The 22,358-nt window shown below is 39.9% G+C and overlaps 1 protein-coding gene and 1 long non-coding RNA gene across 5 annotated transcripts; both read left to right on the top strand.

Annotated features, from left to right (window-relative positions):
* Positions 1-1,584: 1,584 nt before the first annotated feature.
* lin54 (lin-54 DREAM MuvB core complex component) lies at positions 1,585-15,261 on the top strand. Of its 2 annotated transcripts, none has more exons than XM_042395677.1 (14): positions 1,585-1,709; positions 4,653-5,431; positions 7,165-7,276; positions 7,384-7,514; positions 7,839-7,994; positions 8,300-8,501; positions 8,606-8,679; positions 8,760-8,957; positions 9,060-9,151; positions 10,018-10,089; positions 10,245-10,347; positions 10,444-10,581; positions 10,680-10,882; positions 11,556-15,261. In XM_042395677.1, exons 2-14 carry the CDS (start codon positions 4,682-4,684, stop codon positions 11,755-11,757), a joined length of 2,433 nt encoding a protein of 810 aa, XP_042251611.1. In that variant the 5' UTR covers positions 1,585-1,709; positions 4,653-4,681; the 3' UTR covers positions 11,758-15,261. The 2 variants fall into 2 exon arrangements, with proteins under 2 accessions (XP_042251611.1, XP_042251614.1); XM_042395680.1 differs by having other exon boundaries at positions 1,585-1,778.
* Positions 15,262-18,890: 3,629 nt separating this feature from the next.
* LOC121885875 lies at positions 18,891-21,073 on the top strand. 3 transcript variants are annotated; one of them, XR_006092628.1, is made up of 4 exons: positions 18,891-18,966; positions 19,064-19,454; positions 20,626-20,718; positions 20,934-21,073. It is a non-coding gene; the product is annotated as an uncharacterized LOC121885875 (long non-coding RNA). The 3 variants fall into 3 exon arrangements; XR_006092629.1 differs by having other exon boundaries at positions 18,939-19,262; positions 19,342-19,454; positions 20,934-21,072; XR_006092627.1 differs by having other exon boundaries at positions 18,947-19,454; positions 20,934-21,071.
* Positions 21,074-22,358: the final 1,285 nt, after the last annotated feature.

The raw sequence follows: 22,358 nt of genomic DNA, 5'->3' as shown, positions 1-22,358 counted from the left end.
AATTTAATGTGCTCTATAAATAGTTCTGCTTTGCCTGCCTGCATATTGCTGAAGGACCAGTGTCCAAGATTTAGTGGCATCTAGCAGTGAGGTTGCAGATTGCAACCAACTGAATTACACCTTCTCATCCTCTTCCAAACATGTAGGAGAACCTACAGTGGACACGAAAAAAATGTGAAAGGCCCCCTCTAGAGCCAGTGTTTGGTTTGTCCCTTCTGGCCTACTGTAGAAACATGGAGGTGCAACATGGTGGGTTCTGTGGAAGAGGGCCTACCATGGATGTATAAAAAGAACTGGATACAGCGTCGGAGGCGGGACCCCGTTCATTCCAATGAAGTTGGTCAGTGGCACATGAAGCCAAAAAGGCCATTTCCTGAAAACATACTGTGCACGCTCTATGGGCCCAATGGAGCACACTCACTTGAGACTTCCTCCGACTGAGACCGCTAACTTCTGCTTTAGCCCTCCCGCTAACTTGAATGGGGATAAAACAATTAAATCATGCAGCTCTTCTAGACTTTTGAAATGTGATTGGACCGAATGGATCAAATTCTGATAGTGAAATGAGTCATTTCATGGGGGTTGTGATACTAAAAAAATGTATCGTCTGATTTACAGACGTCTCTTTCACAATGTAAGTCTATGAGAAAAAGACGTTTTGGGCCCAATAGCGTCACGTGACGTTGTAATTACACAGTTTGGCCACTATATTGGCATACACTGTAAAAAATATGGACGTAGCCACTGTGACGTCACCCATTGGTTTCTGAAGATTGGTTTTGAAGCTCAAAATGAGTGGCTCCGGCCGCCGCCATCTTGGCAGTGCCTGACTCCGCCTAATCCAAAATGGGCAAAGAGGTGGAACTGAGGTGGGCTGAATGAAGCCTGGCTGCTGAAATAAGCCACCTAGCGGCTAGCCACCTGTCACTCAAAGCAGCCACGTCCTTAATTATGCATAACTTTATGGCTTAATAACATTTAAACGGGTGAGTTATAAAAAAATTCACCCCCCTACAGTTGTCATGAATGGGGAACTTAGCTATAGAGACCAGAACTGTTTTTTATACCAGGCTGTAAACACGTATATTTCTGCTGTAAAGTTGGGCATTTTAACATGGGGGTCTATGGGGATTGACTCGCTTTTGGAGCCGTAAGTTGCCATTCAAGGAACTGCAGTTTATGGCACTTCGGCATTGGCTCCATTTTTCAGCCCTGGACGTTCCTGCTTGCTTGGGACCCACTCTCTTTGTAGATATAAAGCTCATTTGATAACGGAAACACAACAATTCTTAATTTCCGGTGATTATACTCTAATTAAAACATACTTATTAATATTATATTCCACCTCTGCCAATAGATCCCCCTAAATCCTACACACTTGTTCTTTGAAAAATGCAGAAAAGGCAGCAAACTAGGTGGGGATCTAGAGAATTTTCATTTGTGGATATAAAATTTATCAATCAAAATATTAAAACTGAAAATGTACTGAAAGGAACTGTTCTTTCAGTCGGGAAAAAAATACAATTAAAAACGTTGTTTATAAAGTTGTGCTACGCCTTTAAGTGTTACGTAGTACTGACGTAGTGCGTGGAGGGCGTGGCCGGCCTGTGAAATGTCAGGGAGGAATGGCGCTCGGCGCGGTATTTTGAACAATCGCCTTTTGCTTTCCTCGTTTTGTCTGGAAACGTTGGCCAGCTTCAAAAACTCGGGTAAGCACGACTTTGCGTTGTCCGATTCTAGGCTTCTCTACACGGCATCCAGCAGAAAACGCAGCACACGTAAGACTGTGTTTTAATGTTGAGATATAATGTAGTGCTAGCTAGCTCGGGTTAGCAAGCTCAGCAAGTTTGCTAGTACAGTTGTCCGCTGAGCTGCTGCTGCTGATGATGATGAGAAGGATGATGATTAAAGGTAGACACAGACGAAGAGGATATTATTACACTGTTCTGTGTATGTGGAGGCGACGTTTGCTGTGTACTGACTGACAGTTTAATCACACACGGTGCAGTTATTTTTATGTGAAACGTCTGCTGAGTCAAGAGAAAAGTAAAAGCTAACTGAGCACAGACGTTTATTTTGAGTTGTTTTGATGGGCAGCTGAAGCGATAAATGCACCCTTTTCTGTGTGCTGTCATAAAACTATAAAAGCACAAGCCAGTCTGCCATGTCAGTTAGCTGTAAACCTCGTATTGTATCTGACATTTTTTCGTTTCGAAACTGATCTTGTACGTGTTTTTTGTTTAAAAATAACGTTAGCAGCACTCACCTGACGTTTAAAGTAAGATATTTCATTTATAACTAGCTAACTTGAACCATAGCACCACAAGACAAGCTATAAATGTCGTTAATTAGATACATAGGTGCAGTTGTGTGAAGTTAAAGCATCAAAACGTTCAGTTCAGGATGCATATCTGAAGTGACAGACGCAATTATTGAGAGCTAGCGTTGTTTATATCTTGTCAGAGTTTGTTACTTGGAAGTAGCACACAGTTACTAGCAGGTGTCATCCCCAGTTTCTCTGTTTTGCTCTGTTTAAGCTGGATAAGTGTAAATAATAGTAATAAATGAATTCCCCCATTCTCATTAGCTCAGCGTTAGCCGGGGAGCTAACCGAGCTGATGACGAGGTAAAAATGGCGGATCTTTCGAAATCCAACCCCAGCCTGAAATAGTAACGCTTTTTTCTCACTCTTTGCCCCAACCGGGACCTCTTCTGTAGATGATTTGTTTTTTAACACCCATTTAGTGCAGTTTCTTCTTTGTCGCTGTTATCTGGTGGGGGACGTGGAAACAGTCAGAGCAGGTAGCTAAGTGTGTGTAATATGGGGGTGGGAAGGGTTCATATATGCGTTTCGGTGGATTAATGTTGAACAGAGTGCAGCAGGACAAAGATCGCTGCGGCCTAGCTCACCCGGCATCAGCTGTCAGACTCTGTCAGAGTCACAGCAACACAAACGTGCCTCCTGTGCACCCCTCTATTCATTAAATCTCACGTCTTTAGTGAAAACTATTGTTCAGACCACTGTGAAGTTATCAAAGCGGGCATTTTTTTGCTGTGAGTACGTGCTAACTAGCCATCTTTAACAAGGACAGTAAAAGATTGTAAACATACCAACCCCACTTTATATTGTGTGTACTTTGTCTATGTCTGTCCTGCACTGTGTACAATGCATGTAGATTTTATTTTTTAATTGCTAACTGTACGTGTATATCCTGTTAATATACTCACATAGTTTATTTACACTCAAACTTCTATCTACATTGGCATTTATATTCTGCTTTATTGCACACACACACACACAGTTTAATTGTTATCATGTCAATATGCATGCACACAGTCTTTATACTTATATTCTGCTTTTTTTTGCACACAAAGTTTTCATTATGTCAGTATGCAAGCACATAGTGCACCCAGACTACACAGAATCTTTGTTAATAACTCTCACTTGTCTTTCTTACGCTGTTATGGTTTTGTTTATTTTTTATTGATTCATGTTCATGTTTATTGTGTTTTCTGTCGACATCTGGACTGCAATGAATTCTTTGTACTTGCTAGTTGAAAAATAAATCTGTTTCTGATTCTAACTCGCTAGCTTTAACTGCCTTGCTTGTTTGTTTGTTTGTTTGTTTTTCCTGCAAAGCCCTTTGCAAGCAGACTGCATTATTGTCTGAAGGACTCTTGTTATTATGCATATTTATCAATTATATTCAGCAACATATAGTCACTCGAGCACTTTATTAGGAACAGCTGTGCAATTAAATGCAATCCATGAAAACAGCTCTGCCATAAATTATACTTTTTCGGAAGTTTCTACACAGTGGTGGAAGAAGTATTCAGGTCCTTAACTAAAGTAAAAGTACCAATACAATGATGTAAAAATACTCCATTACAAGTAAAAGTACACAAGCTGCAAAGTGTAGTTAAAGTATTGCAGTAAAAGTACATAAGTATTATGAGCTCGATGTAGTTAAAGTATTGCAGTAAAAGTACATAAGTATTATGAGCTTGATGTAGTTAAAGTATTGCAGTAAAAGTACATAAGTATTATGAGCTTGATGTAGTTAAAGTATTGCAGTAAAAGTACATAAGTATTATGAGCTTGATGTAGTTAAAGTATTGCAGTAAAAGTACATAAGTATTATGAGCTTGATGTAGTTAAAGTATTGCAGTAAAAGTACATAAGTATTATGAGCTTGATGTAGTTAAAGTATTGCAGTAAAAGTACATAAGTATTATGAGCTTGATGTAGTTAAAGTATTGCAGTAAAAGTAGTGGTTTGGTCCCTCTGACTGATATATTATTATATATGACATCATTAGATTATTAATAGTGAAGCATCAGTGTTAGAGCAGCATGTTACTGTTGTAGCTGCTGGAGGTGGAGCTAGTTTACACTACTTTATATACAGTTAGCTAGTTTAGTCCAGTGGTTCCCAACCTAGGGGTCTGGGCCCCTCCAAAGGGTCAGCAGGTAAATCTGAGGGGTCGTGAGATGATTAATGGGAGAGGAAAGAAGAAAAAACAAAGTTCTGATACACAAATCTGTTTTCAGTTTTTTCTCTAATCTTTGATTCTTGGTGAAATATTGGATCATTTGAACATTTATTGGAATGAAAGCATGTGAGAAACCTTGTGTTTTTTGTTTTTTTTCAGGATTAAAAGAGGGCTGAGACTTTGCAAGCATGGATGTGGTGTCACCAGAGCTCAACAGCCTCCTACCTGATGAGATCATGGATACCGAGGCCATAGAGGATGTCGCTCACCCCCAACCGGACGGCACCACGGTCCAGTCAGAGCCCACCGACGACACATCGGTCCCGATGGAGACGGATACACCGATGGTTTCGGAAAACGTGACCCTCTGTTCAGACGCCGCTCCGACGGATCACACTCAGGCTCTGACCACCTCCACAGACTCCACGCTCTGCATCAGCTCCGGAAGTCAGCTTCCTGTCTCAATTTCAAGCGCATCATCTCCCCTTCTCACCCTCAAACCGACCATGGCCACTTCCACAGCCACAACCAAAACGACAGACAGCGTGACCGGGACTAGCGTCACCACGAGCGGCTTACAGAAGCTCACGGCTCCCTTTACCATCTCCGCTGCGAACCACCAGATCATTCTCAACAAGGTGGCTTCATCTCAAGCCACCGAAGCAGCAAAGTCTGCAGGTACTCCACCCCAGGTCATCAAACAGGAAGGACAGAAACTTTTGGTTACGGCGATAGGGAAGTCGGGTCAACCTATAGTGCTGCAGCTACCGCACACTGGCAACAAGCCTGGCATCGCACAGACCTCAGGAGACGCCAAATCTCAAGCTCCGCAGTTTAAAGTGGTGACCATCGGGGGGAGGTCGGAGCTAAAGCCGGTGGTGGGAAGTCCCGGCAATCAGTTGACCACATTACAGGCCCAGCAGCTGAAGACTGTGCAGGTAACATTTATTGTTTTTGAATTATTGTGTAGTTTGTTATCGTTTCAGTCATTTTTCAGGCAGAAAAGCTTCTTTAAATGTAAAGATTTGCTGTTTTTCTTTCTCATACATGGCAGACAATTGAGTGTTATGATTTTGGGCGGCTGATCAGACAAAACAAGTAAATTGAAGGCATCACAAGACAGTGTGAATGGCTTTTTTTTCACTTTTTTTACATTTCAAAGACTAAAATATTGAGAAAAATTGCAGCCTTAAAATACATGGTGCAATTTATTTTGATATTAAGTGTTTTTTTTGGTATTTTTTGATTTATTATTATATTTATTTAATAGCTGAAAGTGAAGGAGAGACAGGAACCATTAGCAGAGATTTTAATGTTGCAGGCGTTTAAATTATTTGCCAGTTATCGGTGTTGAATTAATCATAAATTACTCCCGCATGTTTTTTCCAATAAGACGGCACATACTGTTAACAAACAATTTATTAGCTATTAACTATTACAACAAGAAATATGACTGTAGCGGTCCGTGTTTTCCATACACAGAAAGTCTGAAGATCAAAGTGGGTTTTGATGCGTTAAGCTGACATTAAACAACAACATTTGAGAACAGCTGATAGTTATAAACACATGAGTCGACTGTCTCAGCGGGAACAGAAACACATGCAGCTCTGCTGAGTTTGCTCCCCTGCTGAGTTGATAGATCAGACAAACAACTGTTAGTTTACATCATAGTCCCACAAATACTGACACTAATATTGATATTTGAGAGTTTATTTTATTTTTTAAGCTATCCTTACATTTGCTTTTTTAACAATTAGGACAAAGAAACATGCTGTGCAGAGTGTTTTACAGTTGAAAACACAACAGCAACTCTCTGGTGGACAAACTTATCTTTACTTCAATTTCTAGTCATTTATCAGCAGACATAGACGCTGATACTGATATATCTGCAGTGAGCTGCTATCGTCTCCAGGCTCTAGTGTGCATCTGACAGTTTGGTGTTCGGAGAAGAGATGACGGTAAAAGATGAGACCGTATCGTATCGTATTGTGAGGAAACTTGATTGGCTTGTTTGGTTTGTCTAATCTGTTTATTAAAAGACCAGCCAGTCAAACATGAGCACGTCATGTTGACGTCAAGCACGTCAGTCAAACTGAACGCAGCCGGTTCAGCCATGTGTTTCAATACGTTGAGGGTGAAGCTTCCCTTTTGTTTACATTTTTAAATTACTGACTGTCCCTTTACAGCATCATCTGGGGGGTTAAAGAGTTTTGTGTCCTAAAGAAAACAAATATAGCTATAGTTTGATGCGCACATGTAGAAATGATTCCTTCAGTAGAGCAATGATGCAGGTTTTGTCAGAACATAAAACTAAGAATGTGTAAAATAAATGTATTACCGTACACATACAGAAGAATGATTTTAATAAACTCCACACAGCAGGGTGCACAGATCACAGATTATAAAGCGACAACAGCAGCGGCATGAAATCGGTGCTCTGTGTCAGCCGACACTGAGCGGAGTTATCTGAGTCGTATCTGGAGATCGTGTCTGGGATTAACACAACAAAACAAACACACAAGAAAAATGTCCGTGGCTGTAATCTTCACCTGCAGTCAAGGGCAAAAATGTTGGATATACAAGATATTTAAAACACTCATTCCACTGACTGGTATTGGAGTTGTGAATGTGTGAAAAGAATTAACATGAATGTTACTGAATATCTCCACAGATCGCTAAGAAAACACCGACATCCTCAGCTGCACCAATCAAGTTTATCATCACAAAAACGGTTAACAGTAAAGGTCTGAGCCCTCAGACGTCAGTAAACCCTGTTATTGCAGGTAAGTTTATTTACACTGCTGATTATGAAGACGACACACTGTAGTTTTTATTAACCTGTAAGTTTCTGTTTCTGCTGTAATTAAACCACTTTGTCGTCTATTCACAGGTCGGGTCCTGACACAGAATTCTCCAGTGATGCCCCCGAGGACCATCACTCTGTCTGAGCCCCACAACACTACTATACAAAGCATCCCTGGCAAAAAGATCGCTATTTCACCCCTTAAGACTCCCAGCAAGGTTAACCTTTACATACGCTATTCCTCAGTTACTAAATAAACATTTATTTTTCCCTTTTCTGTCAGTCGGTGTGACGTTTTCCTACTAAATTTAAATAAATAATAGAGAGGAGAGAGACGTGGAGGTGTCTCCTGGAAGACTTTCATAGTCTTGCACTTGGTTGTTCACCTAAAAAGTGACCAAAAGGAGAGCTAGAGAGAGCCAGTCACACAAAAGCTGTTAGAGGAAGGTGTTTCTGAAGCTGTTTGACCATCCGACAGACATTTCTGACGGAGTTTACCGGCCTCTCCAACGGACCGTTCTCTCCTTGTTTGTCTCCGCCAGGTGACTGTGGTATCTGTGGCTTCCCCGACCTCCAGCGCCCCTCAGAAGTCCGTAGCGTTGCCCGTCAATGTAGCACTTGGCCAACAGATCCTCACAGTCCAACAGTCCACATCTGGATCTCCAGTCAAGGTGGCCACCAGCCAAACCGCAGCGCAGGTAAGATCAAAGCACAGGTGGTGGTCACCGCTCACCACTAGCAAATTTTTACAGAGCTTAAATGTGCAATCCGACTTGTTAAAATTTTATTTTCCATTATAAAAGACAGTTTGGAAGAATTTGGTGCTCAGGACTTAAACTCTGCTGCTATATTTTGCACGTTGGAGGAAGCAGAGATTGCAGGTTTTTTAAAAAAGCTTCTAATGAGCAGCAACAACAAGCTCTGACCTTGTTAGGCTTAACTTTATTCATGGTTTAGTGGCTTTTCCCTTAAACTTACAGCTCCGTCTCTTTTACACTTTCAGGGTATTAAACCGGTGCAGTCTGTGGCCGTGGGAGGAGTCGGCGGCTCCCAGTTCAAGACCATCATCCCGCTGGCCACTCAGCCCAATGTGCAGCAGATTCAGGTGCCAGGAAGCAGGTTCCACTACGTCCGCCTCGTCACGGCAACCACAGCTAGCAGCACAGGACAGCCCAGCGGCCCCAGCACCAGCTCCATACAGACAGGTGACTTTTCATTGTTGTCTCGTCCACTTGATGATGATGATGATGATTGTGCAGAAAAGTCCTGGAAGCTCTTCTGTGGCGACTGACGATGTTTAATCTCACAGCTAAACCGATGGTGGTCAGCACAGGAGCAGTGAGGATGTCTGTCCCAATCGTCCCGGCGCAGACCATGAAACAGGTAACTTCGGTATTCCGTAAACGCCGCTAATATTCATTCAGCTTTTCCGAGCTGCATTCATGGACTTTATCCCCCTGTAGGTGGCACCTAAACCCTTGACATCAGCGCCGCAGGTAGTCACCACCACTCAGACCCAACAGCGCCTGATCATGCCCGCGACTCCGCTACCGCAGATCCAGCCCAACTTCACCAACCTCCCTCCAGGCACCGTCCTGGCACCAGCTCCAGGAAGCGGGAACGTGGGCTACGCGGTCGTGCCAGCACAATATGTCACACAGGTTAGTGGTACTTTCGGTGTGTTAGTGGTGATTTTATTTATTTATTTTTTTATTCACACGTGTGTCGAGCTCTTCTGATGTCTTTTCTGTCCCTTCACGTAGCTCCAGCAGTCACCGTTCGTGACCCTCGCCAGCAGCTCCGGTTTCCCCCCGTCCACTGGTATCCAGACTCAGGCCAGATTACCGCTCAACGGGTAAGCAAGAATAAGAAGACGTTTAGGTTAAACTGTGATTTTTGTCGTTCTTATTTAATGCTGGACAGACCAACGAGCTTGAAACCTCCAGTGCAACTAAAATGTAAATAAATTAATTATACTATTTTTAAAATACAGACTGAGTTAATCTCTTAAAGTGGATATAACATGCTTTTTGTGATTTTCCGTCATTTATACACTGTTATAATGTTGGATGTTAAATACGGTCAAAGGTCCAAAACTTGAGGTGAATGTCTGTAAAAATGCTGCCTGAAAGTCAAAGTTCAGGGCTTCAGCCTGCTCTGAACACTTCGTTTGCAGTGTTACCTCTACTTCCTCCTCGTGATGACGTCAGAGCCGCGACCTTTGTCGTGTCGTCCACTCACATATTTTGGATCTGATTTGTGCTCAAACATGTATGGATGCATTTGCGACCTTTTATATTTTGTGTAAAGAATGAGAAAAAGAAGCAAAATCCTGCTGCTGTTGTTTGTTGACATTAACCTCCAGAGCTGCAGCAGCTTCCTTGTTGTGCTGATGTATGTTTTGATACGTGGGGGACTGCGGATGTAAATTAGCTTTGAGCTAACTCCAGTGCAGTGTATCTTTTATGTTAAAAACTGTACACTGTCCCAATAAATAAATACAGTCAAAGCTGGAGCTGGCCAATCAGAACAAAGTGGGCTCATCAGGAAGGCGGGCCTTAAAGAGACAGGAGCCAATATAAGATAAATAAGAACCGTAAATCATGCAAAGATGTTCTAGTAGAGCCCCAGAACAAAAATAAAGACCCGGAGATGTGCATTGTGATTTGATTGTGATGTGATTTCATTGTAATCTAAGCAACATTTTTCACTGGTGTGCAGATTATCGACAGCAGAATCAACGTCACGACCGAGGAAACCCTGCAACTGCACCAAGTCACAGTGTCTCAAGCTGTAAGTATGACTGCAGTTTACACCAGTTTATCGTTATAAGTGTGCAGACGAAGCTTGCTGTGGTTAACGTAGGTGTAACTTATTCCTAATACAGTATTAACTACTGACGCAGTTTTAATAAGTAGAGCTCTTTATTTTTTTTTTCCCCTCCTTAGATACTGTGACTGCTTTGCAAATGGAGAGTTCTGCAATAATTGTAACTGTAATAACTGCTTCAATAACCTGGAACATGAAACAGAACGTCTCAAAGCTATAAAGGTAAGGTGGACGTTCGTCAGTCGTGTTATCGGACTGAGTTGCTTCGTGTCAAATCAGATGATTCGAGGTGAAAATATGTTGTTGTTTTTTTCATAGACGTGTCTGGACCGGAATCCAGAAGCCTTCAAACCTAAAATCGGTAAAGGCAAAGAGGGCGAGTCAGACCGGCGACACAGTAAAGGCTGCAACTGTAAACGATCGGGCTGCCTGAAGAACTACTGCGAGTGCTACGAGGTAGGTTTCCCCCTCGCTACGCTCGCCGTTTTGTCTTTCTCACTTCGTAATATCTTAAATAAACTGCTGACAACCTTTCCTCCTTTTCACCTCGAAAGGCGAAGATCATGTGCTCGTCCATTTGCAAGTGCATCGGCTGCAAGAACTTCGAGGAGAGCCCGGAGAGGAAGACGCTGATGCATTTGGCCGACGCGGCGGAAGTGAGAGTCCAGCAGCAGACCGCGGCCAAGACCAAGCTGTCGTCACAGATCTCAGACCTGCTCATGCGGACGACGCCTGTTATTTCGAGCGGAAGCGGGAGGTACTGTATTTATAAAGGCCCTCTTTTTTTTCAACCAAGAAGTTACAGGAAGTATTGAACCAGAGGAAATCATTCACCAATAAACGGGCTTAAGGCTGTGAGTCTGAAAGTACTGAGAGTAACTGATAAAAAGTAATAAATTACTTTTGTTATTTACCTCTCAGACAATTATCACCTGACTGTGCAGTCCTCCTCAGCTCCCTAAAGCTTCTAGTGTCTTTCAGCTCATCTGCAAAGTTACTGTTTTGGTTCACTCTCAGCGCCCTAATAGCCATCAACTGTGTCTGTTTGCGGTCTGGTGTTGAGCAGGTAGTGTAAAGTGAGTTTTTAGAGCTTTTTCTCTGAAAACAACTGCCTGATACGACTGAAAACGACACTATGAGAGCGCTGAGAGTGAACCAAAACAGTAAAGTTGCAGCTGGACAGATAAACAATGAGCTGAAACTCACTATAAAGCTCCGTAAAGACGAGAGGAGCTGCAGAGTCGCTGATAATTCTCTGTAGGTTCATCACTACAATCCATAGCCAACACATTTCACATTCATTTGATACATTCATTCATTTGTTATTATAAGAATAGTGATTACAGCTGCTGTAAGTATGTGTCTAACTGGTCTGTAACTCCAGATGACAGCAGTTCTTCTCTCTAAGGCCTCGTTTCTTTTCCCCGCAGGCTTCCGTATACGTTCGTAACGAAGGAGGTGCTGGAGGCGACGTGCGAGTGTCTGCTGGAACAGGCCAAAAAGGCCGAACAGACTCATCAGCCTCAGGTGGAAGCGGAGAGGATGATCCTGGAGGAGTTCGGACACTGCCTCATGAGAATAATCAACTCGGCGGGGAAAGCCAAAGCAGACTGCGCCTCCATTAACTGTTGAGCGCTCTGGCTCTCCCCCCCCCCCCGCCTCCACCCACACCCTCTAAAACCCGCCCCAGCTGCAGAGGCACGGGATTACTCTGCACTCGTCTGTCCCGGCCCCCCCCCCCCCCCCCGGTGGTTTCTCCCCTGTGGGGGGAAACAGGTTGTCTCCCTCATCAAAAGGCAGAACAATGGCCCCGGGAGCAGACGGACTCCCCTGCGCTGGCCAAAGCTAACGCCAGCTGGAATAATAAACGTGGAACAGTCGTCCTCGCTGTTCACCTACTTTGTAAAGTGAAGGACTGATGGACAGAGCGAGACGCCTCTGATGGAAATGAAATTATTCTGGCTGTGCTGGACAGAAATGACTCTGAACAAGGTAGCGCTAAACAGGAATTTCTCCACTTTATTTTCCCTACAAGGCTCTATCTTTAAACTTTTGTTCTTCCATTTTTATTCTATTTTTCTTCCTTCTTTCCCATTTTTAGGGTTTTTTTTCTTTCGGGGAAAAAAAAAATGCCTGTAATTTTTATGTAATCGGTATATTTGTGCTTTCAAGTAGACAAACAGAACATGTATCTTTTGATATTTATTTTGACAAGTATTTGTAATCATTGTGAGCGCTAATATCGTGTGGCTTTTAGTGCTGCAAACTGTTATTAACCGAGGCTAGGCTAAATCGTTTCAATGAAAATGAGTAGAGGCAATCCTAGGTTTTATGCACAGACAGACGCACACACACATAATGCATTATGCACACACACACTCATACACACACACACACTCATACACACACACAAACAAAGAGCACTGCTCAGAATAGGGGAGGTTCACGTTTCGGAAAAAATATCTTCTGGTGCTGTAGCGTAGTGGTCTGTTTTAATTAGTCACATGCTTACTGTACATTAAAAAAAAAACCCACCATGAATCTAAACATAATTGAGACTTACAGTATATTTTGGAGAGAGCAAGTCAACGCGACGCAAGAACAAAAAGAAAATTACAGTTAGCTGATCCGTCCAAGGCTGGTCTGACGTCACTGGGGCACAAATCCAGAGCTGCAACTGATCTGGATTCATCATTTTGTCTATAAAAATGGCAGAAAAAAAACATCCCAATTTCCCAAAAACCGAAGTACACATATCAAAAATTTTAATTTGACCAAAAGTCCAAAAAACCCCAAAATATTCAGATAATTATCATGTATTATATGCAAAAGCATCAAATAGTCACATATGTGCTTGAAACTAACTACTTCACACAGTATTCATAGAGTTGCACTCCGTTATGAAAGGTGGGAACGTTGGATTGTCAGCTCTGCTCCGATTCTGACGTCACAGAAAGATGTCGGGGGAGAGGAGGGAGTTCAGACGCTATTCAACCATCCGAAAAGCACTTCAGACGAAGCAAACTGACGCCTTAAACGTTATTAGTTGCACCTGTGCTTCTTCTTCTTGTTCAACTTGGAATGTCTGGCGTTCACGCCGTGTGTCAGATGAGTGGCGACCATCTAAAAAAGATTCCCGTGTTTAAGGACTTCCAAGTGTTCACGTCAACTGACAACTCGAGAAGTTTGTGCGAGTTTAAAATGAGGGTTTAAAATACTCTTGATTGACAAAATTATGTTATATCCATTAAATTTTGGTGTAATTACATTGAATAACGGACTCTAACTGATGTGAGGCGTCTGTTCTGTATTATAAAGTACAAAGTCGGATATATATCGGAGCTTTCCGGTCGTAATTCTCACTTGGAGGTTGACGTGAACGCTATGTACAATTCTGAATTGGTCAAGTATGACAAATACTCTGAATTACACTTGAAATCACCCAGATGTCGACAGTCACTGAGTCGTCTTTGTTGAATGAATGCATCGAGTTTTATGGACTCTCTTCCTGCTCTGCACTGTTTCAATAAGATGTTTTCCATCTGTGTTAAAGGTCTGTGGAGTTATTGAGCACTAGTAGCGGAGCAATGCTTTTAAGAGTCCCTGTTTGTTTGTCAGGCGATTGGACGCCGATGCATCGCAGGTGATGTGATGCACAGTCCTGCATGTCTAGTCCACCTAACAAGAAGAAGACATCTGACAAACAAACATGGACGCAGGGCTGCAACTAACAGTTATTTCTATAATCAGTTAATCTGCTGTCGAGCCAACTATTATATTAATCACCAACTGAGGAGAAAAATGTCCAAATTCTCTGGTTCCAGCTTCTTAAATGTGAATATTTTCTGGTTTCTTTAGTCCTCTATGACAGTAAACTGAATGTCTTTTGGTTGTGGACTAAACAAGATATTTGAGATTGACGTCACCTTCAGATCTGAGAAATAGTGATCGACATTTTTCACCATTTTCTGACTTTTTATAGATTCGTTAGTTGCAGCCCTAATCTGCTGATTATTTTCTTGACTCATGGATAATTATTTTGGTCTATAAAACATCAGAAAACAGTGAAAAATATCCATCGTAACATCCTGGAGCACATGGAGGGTGTCAGTTAATTTCTTGTTTTTTCTGATTTACACATTTTAAAACCCAAACATGTTCAATTCACAATCATGTAAGACCAAGAAACACAGCAGATTCTCATATTTTTGCTTTAAAAAAATGACTTAAATGATTAATCAGTTATAATAGTTGCCAATTAATTGTCTTTTGATTGTCTTACATGGACGTAAACAATGTAGGTTTCAAATTCTTCCCAAAATTTGTTTTATGAGGAAGCAAATTTCAGCGTATTTTAGTAGGTTTAAAAAATACAAACATGTTTTTCTCAGAAAGACTGAATGTAAACACAACTTTGTTGACAAAAAAGCTCCGCAGGATACATTTAATGTAAGAATGGAGTTTAACACAGCAGCAGGCATGAAGGATTTTAGACAATAACTTCCAAATAGAGATCATGTGTCCATTGTTTGTTTGTTTTTGTTTCCTCACTTGTGCTCGATATCTTTCTGTATTTGACTCTCCACTTTGGTATTGCTAAAATTAATGTATCATAACAACTTTTGCTCTCTTGCTTGCTCACACACGACTTTTTAGGAACCAGAGTGACTGAAATTCTCTTCTCTATTCAAGCCCCCACGTCACAAAAAGAGTATTCAAACATCACTAGAACAAAAGTACATTCAGAGTTTTCCTTCTTTCTGTAAACGCTTGCTGAAGGTTTGCTAAGCTGGCTGCACCTGAGACAAACGTCTCGGATGCTAACTCTCAATTTTTATAGTTGGATTATGCAAAATTATTCCCAAAAAAAAAAAAAAGGCACAATAACCCCATTTAGACCCCCTTTTCTGTCATCAGTGCAGTTTGTTTCTTTCACACAAATTTAATTTATTTTTGAGTTCTTCAGATGATTATAAACCAGCCGTTTCACCTCTTCAACAAGAACCTGTAATAACCAGATAAGCTGTTGGTTGCTATTTTATGATTGTGGCTGAAGCTGAATGAAATGTTTCACATGCTCTTCCCATCCTGACTTTTAAATAGTAATTAAACTATGTAATGTTTTTAAGCTGGAAATTGCGTCTGTATGCATTTTATTTAATGAAACATCTTTTTAATTACAGGATAAAAAGTTAAAAAGGCTCACTGTACTACGATGTTCGGCATCAGAAGAAGTTTCATAAATAATTTATAAGTCTTCACATTTTGGCAATTCATTCTACACACAATAATCCTTAATGTCAAAGTTAAAATATTCTCAGGAATGTTTGCAAATTTATTTAAAACCAATAATGAATGTTTGACGAGTCGTCAGACCCTTTGAACGACGCTCCAAATGGAGCTCAGGTTCATGTTTGCTTTGATTATTCTCGAGAGTCCACCTCTGGCAAATTTAAATGACTCAACGTGAAACTAACAGTTTACAGTACTTGTCGGATCCAAAGCCGAGCCGTGTAGTCCGAGGAGCTCTGCGATCAGTTTGTGTCGAGGTAAACGGGTCTGGGCAACGTTAGAAAACAGTTTCTAAAGCTTTGAACGCTCCCAGGAGCACAGTGGACTCCTAGAGCTGGTCGTTCAGGAACTGGGCGAGGAGGAACCCGGTGGCCAAAGAACTTTAAAAGTCCTTTGCAGAGACGGAAGAAGCTGCCGGAGGCCTTTGTGGTGGAGTGGCTACATGGAAGCCACACCTGGAGATTACCAAAAGGCACTTAAAGGCCTTTTCAACACGACAACAACCCAAAACATAGAGACGAGACAATGCTGGAGTAGCTTCGGGATAAGTCCCTGAATGTTGTTGAATGTGAAAGCTTGGAGAACATCCATGGAGACGACTTAAGATGGTCGTTCAAGGACCCTCCCCGTCCAGGCGGACTTGATCTGAGAGGATCTGTGAGGAAGAACAGGACGAACTGACCGGTTCCAGCTGCACAAACCTAAAAGCTGTAAGAGTCTGAATTATTATGTCAATAATATGGAAGTACTTGAATATGTATGAAGTACTCTGAAGACTCTCGCATCAGAAAGAGTCTGTCATACATGGTGAGAAACCCAAATTTAATGCATATCGTGTTGTGTTTTTACCATCACTCGATCAACTAATCATACAACCGTATCGAGTTGTCTGATGACGTGAACACTCACAAGTAGTAAACATGAGAATCTTTCCATCTTCACCATCGATCTGATATGACGTGAACGCAACATTTTTCCTTGATATAAGATTAGTTTGTGGAATGTGTTATAAATTAAAAGATTATCCAGAATATTCAAACAGGTATTTTAAGATGTGAGTTTTAAAAATGGGATGGGCGCCAATCACTAATCTACCTTTTATCTGGTTTGAACCACTTTGGGATTAGAGGTTAGTGGTACAGATACTACAGATAAGTTATGGCACACTGGGGTTGAATTATGTTGATCTAAAATGCATTTTCTTTGCCTTTGTTATCATGTTCCACTTTTTTCTGTCAGATAATGACAGAATAAAGTGGAAAAATCCACTAAATCCTACTTATTTACAGAAGCTACCCCTTAAAGAGTGCATATCGATGGCCGAAGAGCAAAAACTCCTATCTGAAAAATGCACTTTTTTGAGAAAACTTGTTTAAAAAAAATTTGTTTTCTTGCAGAATGCTATTTGTTAAGGATACCCAAAACATAATACACTGTTTTTGGACTATATTACCATATTATGTGATATTGTTTACAGTATGTTTGTATGGTTATTATGGTATTGTTAACACACAAGTTTTTTTTTAGTTTTCTCAAAAAAGATAGGAGGTTTTGCTCTTCAGCCATTGATATCCTGGTTTTTAAGGGGTATTAACAGTAAACATATCACATACAGCTCCACAGTAGCATTGCAGAAAGTTAGACAGGAAAAATGTCATTATGGTGCAATTTGTTTTTTTGTAGAATTTTTCATTCATTTACTTTCCTGAGCTTGTATAAAATGTACAAAAAAGAATGCTTGTAAAAAATTTGTAAATTTGTAAAAATATATCGTGCTCTGTAGTGCTGAAGAAAACAATCCGCTCTGTTCATATGACCGTACAATCTTGATGATAGATAAAGTGTGTGAATTAGTCTAAACATACAAAGTTCCATGCAAGGCAGAAACTCTGTCCACTCTTTATGAGCAAAACAGCAGATATTTACGTGTTATGATTTCTTTTAAAAGTCTACAACGTGAATATTCAGCAGGAGTTGTGGAGGACATTTTGTGACTTACACTCAGTGAAATTGTTCTGATGTTTGACTGTCAGGAAGGCATGCACAGAAAATGCTGATCTTCATCTTGCATGCGTGGCCTAGTTCCACTTCCCCATATTTCCAGACCAGTTTTTTTATGAAAACACTGCCTCAGTTATTCAGTTATAGACTGGCAATAAACCGTACAGTTGCTTAATTGTGTCACATGTCAAACTTCAGTTTCCTCTCTGCAGTTTAGTATCATATACGAACAGTTGCATGAACACTTATTGCCCCTAAAGCTTCTGGTCATTATTATTGACATGTTTTATAATATGTTATGTTAAAACTTAAGGTGAAACACATTTAATCATAGTCACTTCATTATTCTGATGACCAGTACTACTAGCTTACCTGAAAAACATACTGTATACTTTTAGTTGTAAAAGAAAGAACATGAAGAGAAATTATACAACATTGACTGAAGACCAAGCAGGTAGTTCTGGATCTGAAAAGTTAAGCCAATGCAGAAGTGCCTTAAACCTGCATTCTCACTAACGGCCAGCAGGGGGCGACTCCACTGCCTGCAAAAAGAAGTCAGATTGTAAGGAAGTCTATGAGGAAATGATCCTACTTCTCACTTGATTTATTACCTCAATAAACACTTTCCTAATGAGTTTATAGTCTCAATCGCTAGTTTCAAGACTTTTTCAATACATCATGATGATTTTGTGAATTATGGTTCCATTTAGAGTAAAATAGATGATAAAACAGCGTATGCTTTAGGGTGTGGCTACACTGTGATTGACAAGTTGCTACCATGGCGACAACATTGGTTAGGTAACGTTAAAAATGGCGTAACCCCAAATTCACAGAGTATAGCTGTAGTATAACTGTCGCTACGTCAGTGTTTTCTCAGTTCATGAAAATTAATTGTAACATTTTGGTCACCTAAAAAAATCTTCGGTGTTTGGTTGTCCTAAAAGACCCTCTGACTAACAGCGTCCAAATGAATTAAATCAAGTAGATATCTTTCAACATTACAGTCTTTTTAGTGCCAAAGTCCCTCTTTTTGTTACTATACTTCCACCTGCAGCTCAACAGGGAAACACTGTCCGAGGAAACACAAAGACTGATGAAGCCTCATAGAAGCGTCACATAAACTTTTAAATGACTGTGTGGACACACTGTGGATTTTGGCCTCTATCACTTCCATTGAAAGCACAGTTGAAGGATCTTTTAATCAGCAGTATGAACAGGAGGAATGATTACAGCGAGGAAAACCTCTTTCACTGTTCATATGGATGTCTGACTGCTGTTTTAAAGGACCAGTGTGTAGGATTTAGTGGCATCTAGTGGTGAGGTTGCAGATTGCAATCAAATGAATACTCCTCGTCTCCCCCTTATATTCCATTTCTGCCAAGTCTGTTCTGCTTTATGCCGCTAAATTCTACACACTGCACCTTTAAAACTCACCTGAAAAATTGTGAACCTATCCTTTAAAGTTAGTGTTATCTTCCAGTCAGGTGGCAGTAACACACTTAAAGAGCCAAAACTGTCGTTGCACAACAGAAGAGGAAGAAGAAACAGGTTTAATATCTAGAATATAACTTCTTTATGCAGTTTCTTTTTCTTTGTTTGTTAGTTTTTGTTGTTTCGAGTCATGATTTTAAACACTCCGATACAGTAGGTGGAGGCATGCACCTTTAACGTTGGTTTGTAGTCCGCCATACCAAAGAAGAAGGGGGAGGAGGACAAGGAAAAGGAGGAGGAGAAGGAGAAGGAGAAGGAGAGGCAGAGGAAGGAGAAGGAGGAGAAGAAGAAGGAGTGAAGAAGAAGAAGAAGAAGGAGAAGAAGTTGACCCACACGTGCAGACGGAAAGACAGGTGGATAAATAGCAACATACTGGAAAAACACGGCAAAATGTTAGTCGATGAGAAAGTGACGTTAATATTAATCTTCCAGCGTGAAAAATTAAAGTTTTATGCACATTTGGCGGCGAACTAGCTTCCGTCTTATCCAATGAGGACTCGTCCAGCAGTATATCTGCATGTGGAGGGCCTTAACGGTAATTAAAGGTACGTATACTGTAAATTAAATGCTTTATTACTCTGTTTTTTGGTGTTTATTTATTGTTCACAGCACGTAAAGCCAGCGACACGCGGCACACCCACTACTGCCAGCGCACGTGGTCAAGTAAAAGTCCGCGTGTTTCACTGTTGAGCGCCAAACTCCTGATTAAAATCATGTTGTTTTGTGAAAACTTATTAATTAAACAAGATTAATCACCAACAGAATATGAATTAAGACATTTTCTTATGTTAAAGCAACCGGTCCTCTATTCGGCTACATCCCATAATCCCAACACTGTTGTACATTTGTTTATTAATTATTGTTGTTTTAGTTTTTATTGTTATTTCTGTGTGATGCAAAACATTTGGTCAAATCCCACATGGGATTACAAGACACCACTATTTTACTAAATATGCATCTTCTGGTAATATTTACACAAAAGCATGTGGTAAAAGAAAAACAAAATGAAACAATACAAAATTAAAATGCCAAATGAACTGTTCAGAAAAGCAGTATTACATATTACAGTTTATCTATAGATTATCTACAGATTAACGTGATAAAGGGCTTTTGTTTCCTTTTCAAGGCTTTCTCCAAGTCACTGGCTAATTTATGTCTCATATAAAAGCCAACTCAGTATTTGTTCATCATCCATATTTACAAAATCAATATCTATTTTTATCTGACTAAAAGCTTTGTGCAGTATCCAATAAAAAGGGACAGTAGAAAACAAAATGGAACTCATATTCTGTGTATTGTATATCAAATAACATACATATTTCCCATGATTTGCTAGTTGTGAGTGTAAATGACAAATGCTCCAAGAATTGTGACATAAAAACAACAACAACATCGCGCCTTTCTAGTCTTACAACACATGCAAACATTCACCCATCACACACACATTCATACACTGATGGAAAGCAATACAGTGCTTCCCATCCAAAGCGCACGACAATGTTTCTATGTTCACCCATTTACACACACTCACACACTTGTGGCAAAGCCCGAGAACACTTAGACATGCGGACCGGAGGAGCCGGGAATCGAACCATCGACCTTCTGATTGGTGGACGGTCTGCTCTCCCTCCTGAGCCACGGCCGTCCCTAAATGTCTTCCTTTGATAGAGTCTAAATATAAAATCTAATAAGTCTAAATATGTTTTCCTTTGAAAGATCAACTGAGGAAGACGACCTGCACACAGTGATGAGCAGAAAAGCATCCCAGACACCGCAACATGTCCAAAGGAAGGCTCAACCAAGTGCTCAGTGAGTGCATTTATTGCATTTTTGTCATTTAAAATAGAGAAGTGAATGTTCATCCCAATGATTATATCAATCACTACCCATCTGACCCATTCATATGTCTGGGGACGATTATACATGAGCTTATAACTGAGGGTTTTGGCATTCATCTCCCAAATAAAGAGCTTTAGTTGTGTGTATTTTCAGCTTCTTTAATATCTCCGTTTTTTCTTCTCCAGGGTCGTCTTGCTGAAATGAATGCAGAGCTCTGATTATTGACGTAAGTATGAGCGCCTGACTGGTCTGTTTGTTTTTATTTAATATGTTTTGTATATGAATAAAATTGTGAAGCAAACTTGGTGGTTGTGTGTGATGTTTTTTGATGTTTTCTGTGGAGAAAGTAGGTTTAACAGCCTTTTCAGAGATTTTGTAAGAAACTGTCTTGAGTGTCACCTGACTTGCCTACAGAGAATTACAGATGTGTTGACTTGATGAGATCACTCCCAAATATAATTAGGCATAGAAGAATCTCATATTTACAGTTTAGATTAGTTGATTAATCGATTGATCAATGGAAAATTAATTTGCAACTATTATAATAATCATAGAAATAATTTTCCAAGCAAAAATACCAAACAGTCACTATTTTAATGCTCTCAAATTTTAGAATTTAGCTTTTCTGTGTCTTGCTTTACTGTAAAGGGGTAAAAGAGGTAAAGTTAATTTTAAAAAATCAATTAATTTTTTAATGAATGACTTTATAGCTTCATTTAATGACTTTAATAAAGCTTTCAGAGAGCAGAGACTTTATTCTTTGGGGTTTGACATTATTTTTTTATGGAGTAAAAACCCGAAACAGAAGAACATAACCGCCATCATGATTTCAGTGAATTTTACTGAATGTGAATAATTTGACATTTTTAAATAAATACGGGTCAAATTTAATCTGGTACATTGCACATAAATAACAAAGCAGAAATATTTCCATTTTTGTATATTCTGGGTCACTTTCATAAGATTTCTGGCTTTAAAAAGGTTCAGGGTGTTTTTACTGCTGTCAAATGTAAAAATGGGTCAGATAAAAGGAAATGTAGCATGGTTGTTTCGTTTTTTTTAAAAAAAGACTATTTGTCATAACACATTTCATTTCATTACAGTTAAAATGTTAAAAGTTAAAATTATAATCAAATCTTGTAACAAAATAGATGGACAAGAACACTAACAATAAAATGATATAAAAATAATATAAAATAACAGTAAATAAATACATTAAAATAAAGGTAATTCTATGTTTTAAGAAGTGTAAAAATAATCATTGTACATATACTCTTTGTTTTGAAGATATTTTTCTAGTTCAAAAAGTCATAAAGGATATAAGATATATATTCAAATTTATGTGTATAGCATTATCTCACAAAAGCAGTACAAAGTGTTTTACATTTAAATAGAATTAAACAGCAAAAATGTGCAAATAAACAGAAACATCCATGCATACATACACATAAAAACACATAAACATACACACATGCTGTACAAATACAGTTTGTTCATTTAAGAGAATACTTGAGTGAAAAAGAAGGTCTCAATTTGGTTTTGAAGAACAGTGTCTAAGTTCAGCAGGCAAAAACTGTTTTATTCTTTAGGTGCATAAATGCTGAATGCCA

Source organism: Thunnus maccoyii, chromosome 19 (genome assembly GCF_910596095.1).
Source record: "Thunnus maccoyii chromosome 19, fThuMac1.1, whole genome shotgun sequence".
In the NCBI taxonomy this organism is placed as follows: Eukaryota; Metazoa; Chordata; class Actinopteri; order Scombriformes; family Scombridae; genus Thunnus; species Thunnus maccoyii.
This window is presented reverse-complemented; position numbering and strand designations above follow the sequence as displayed.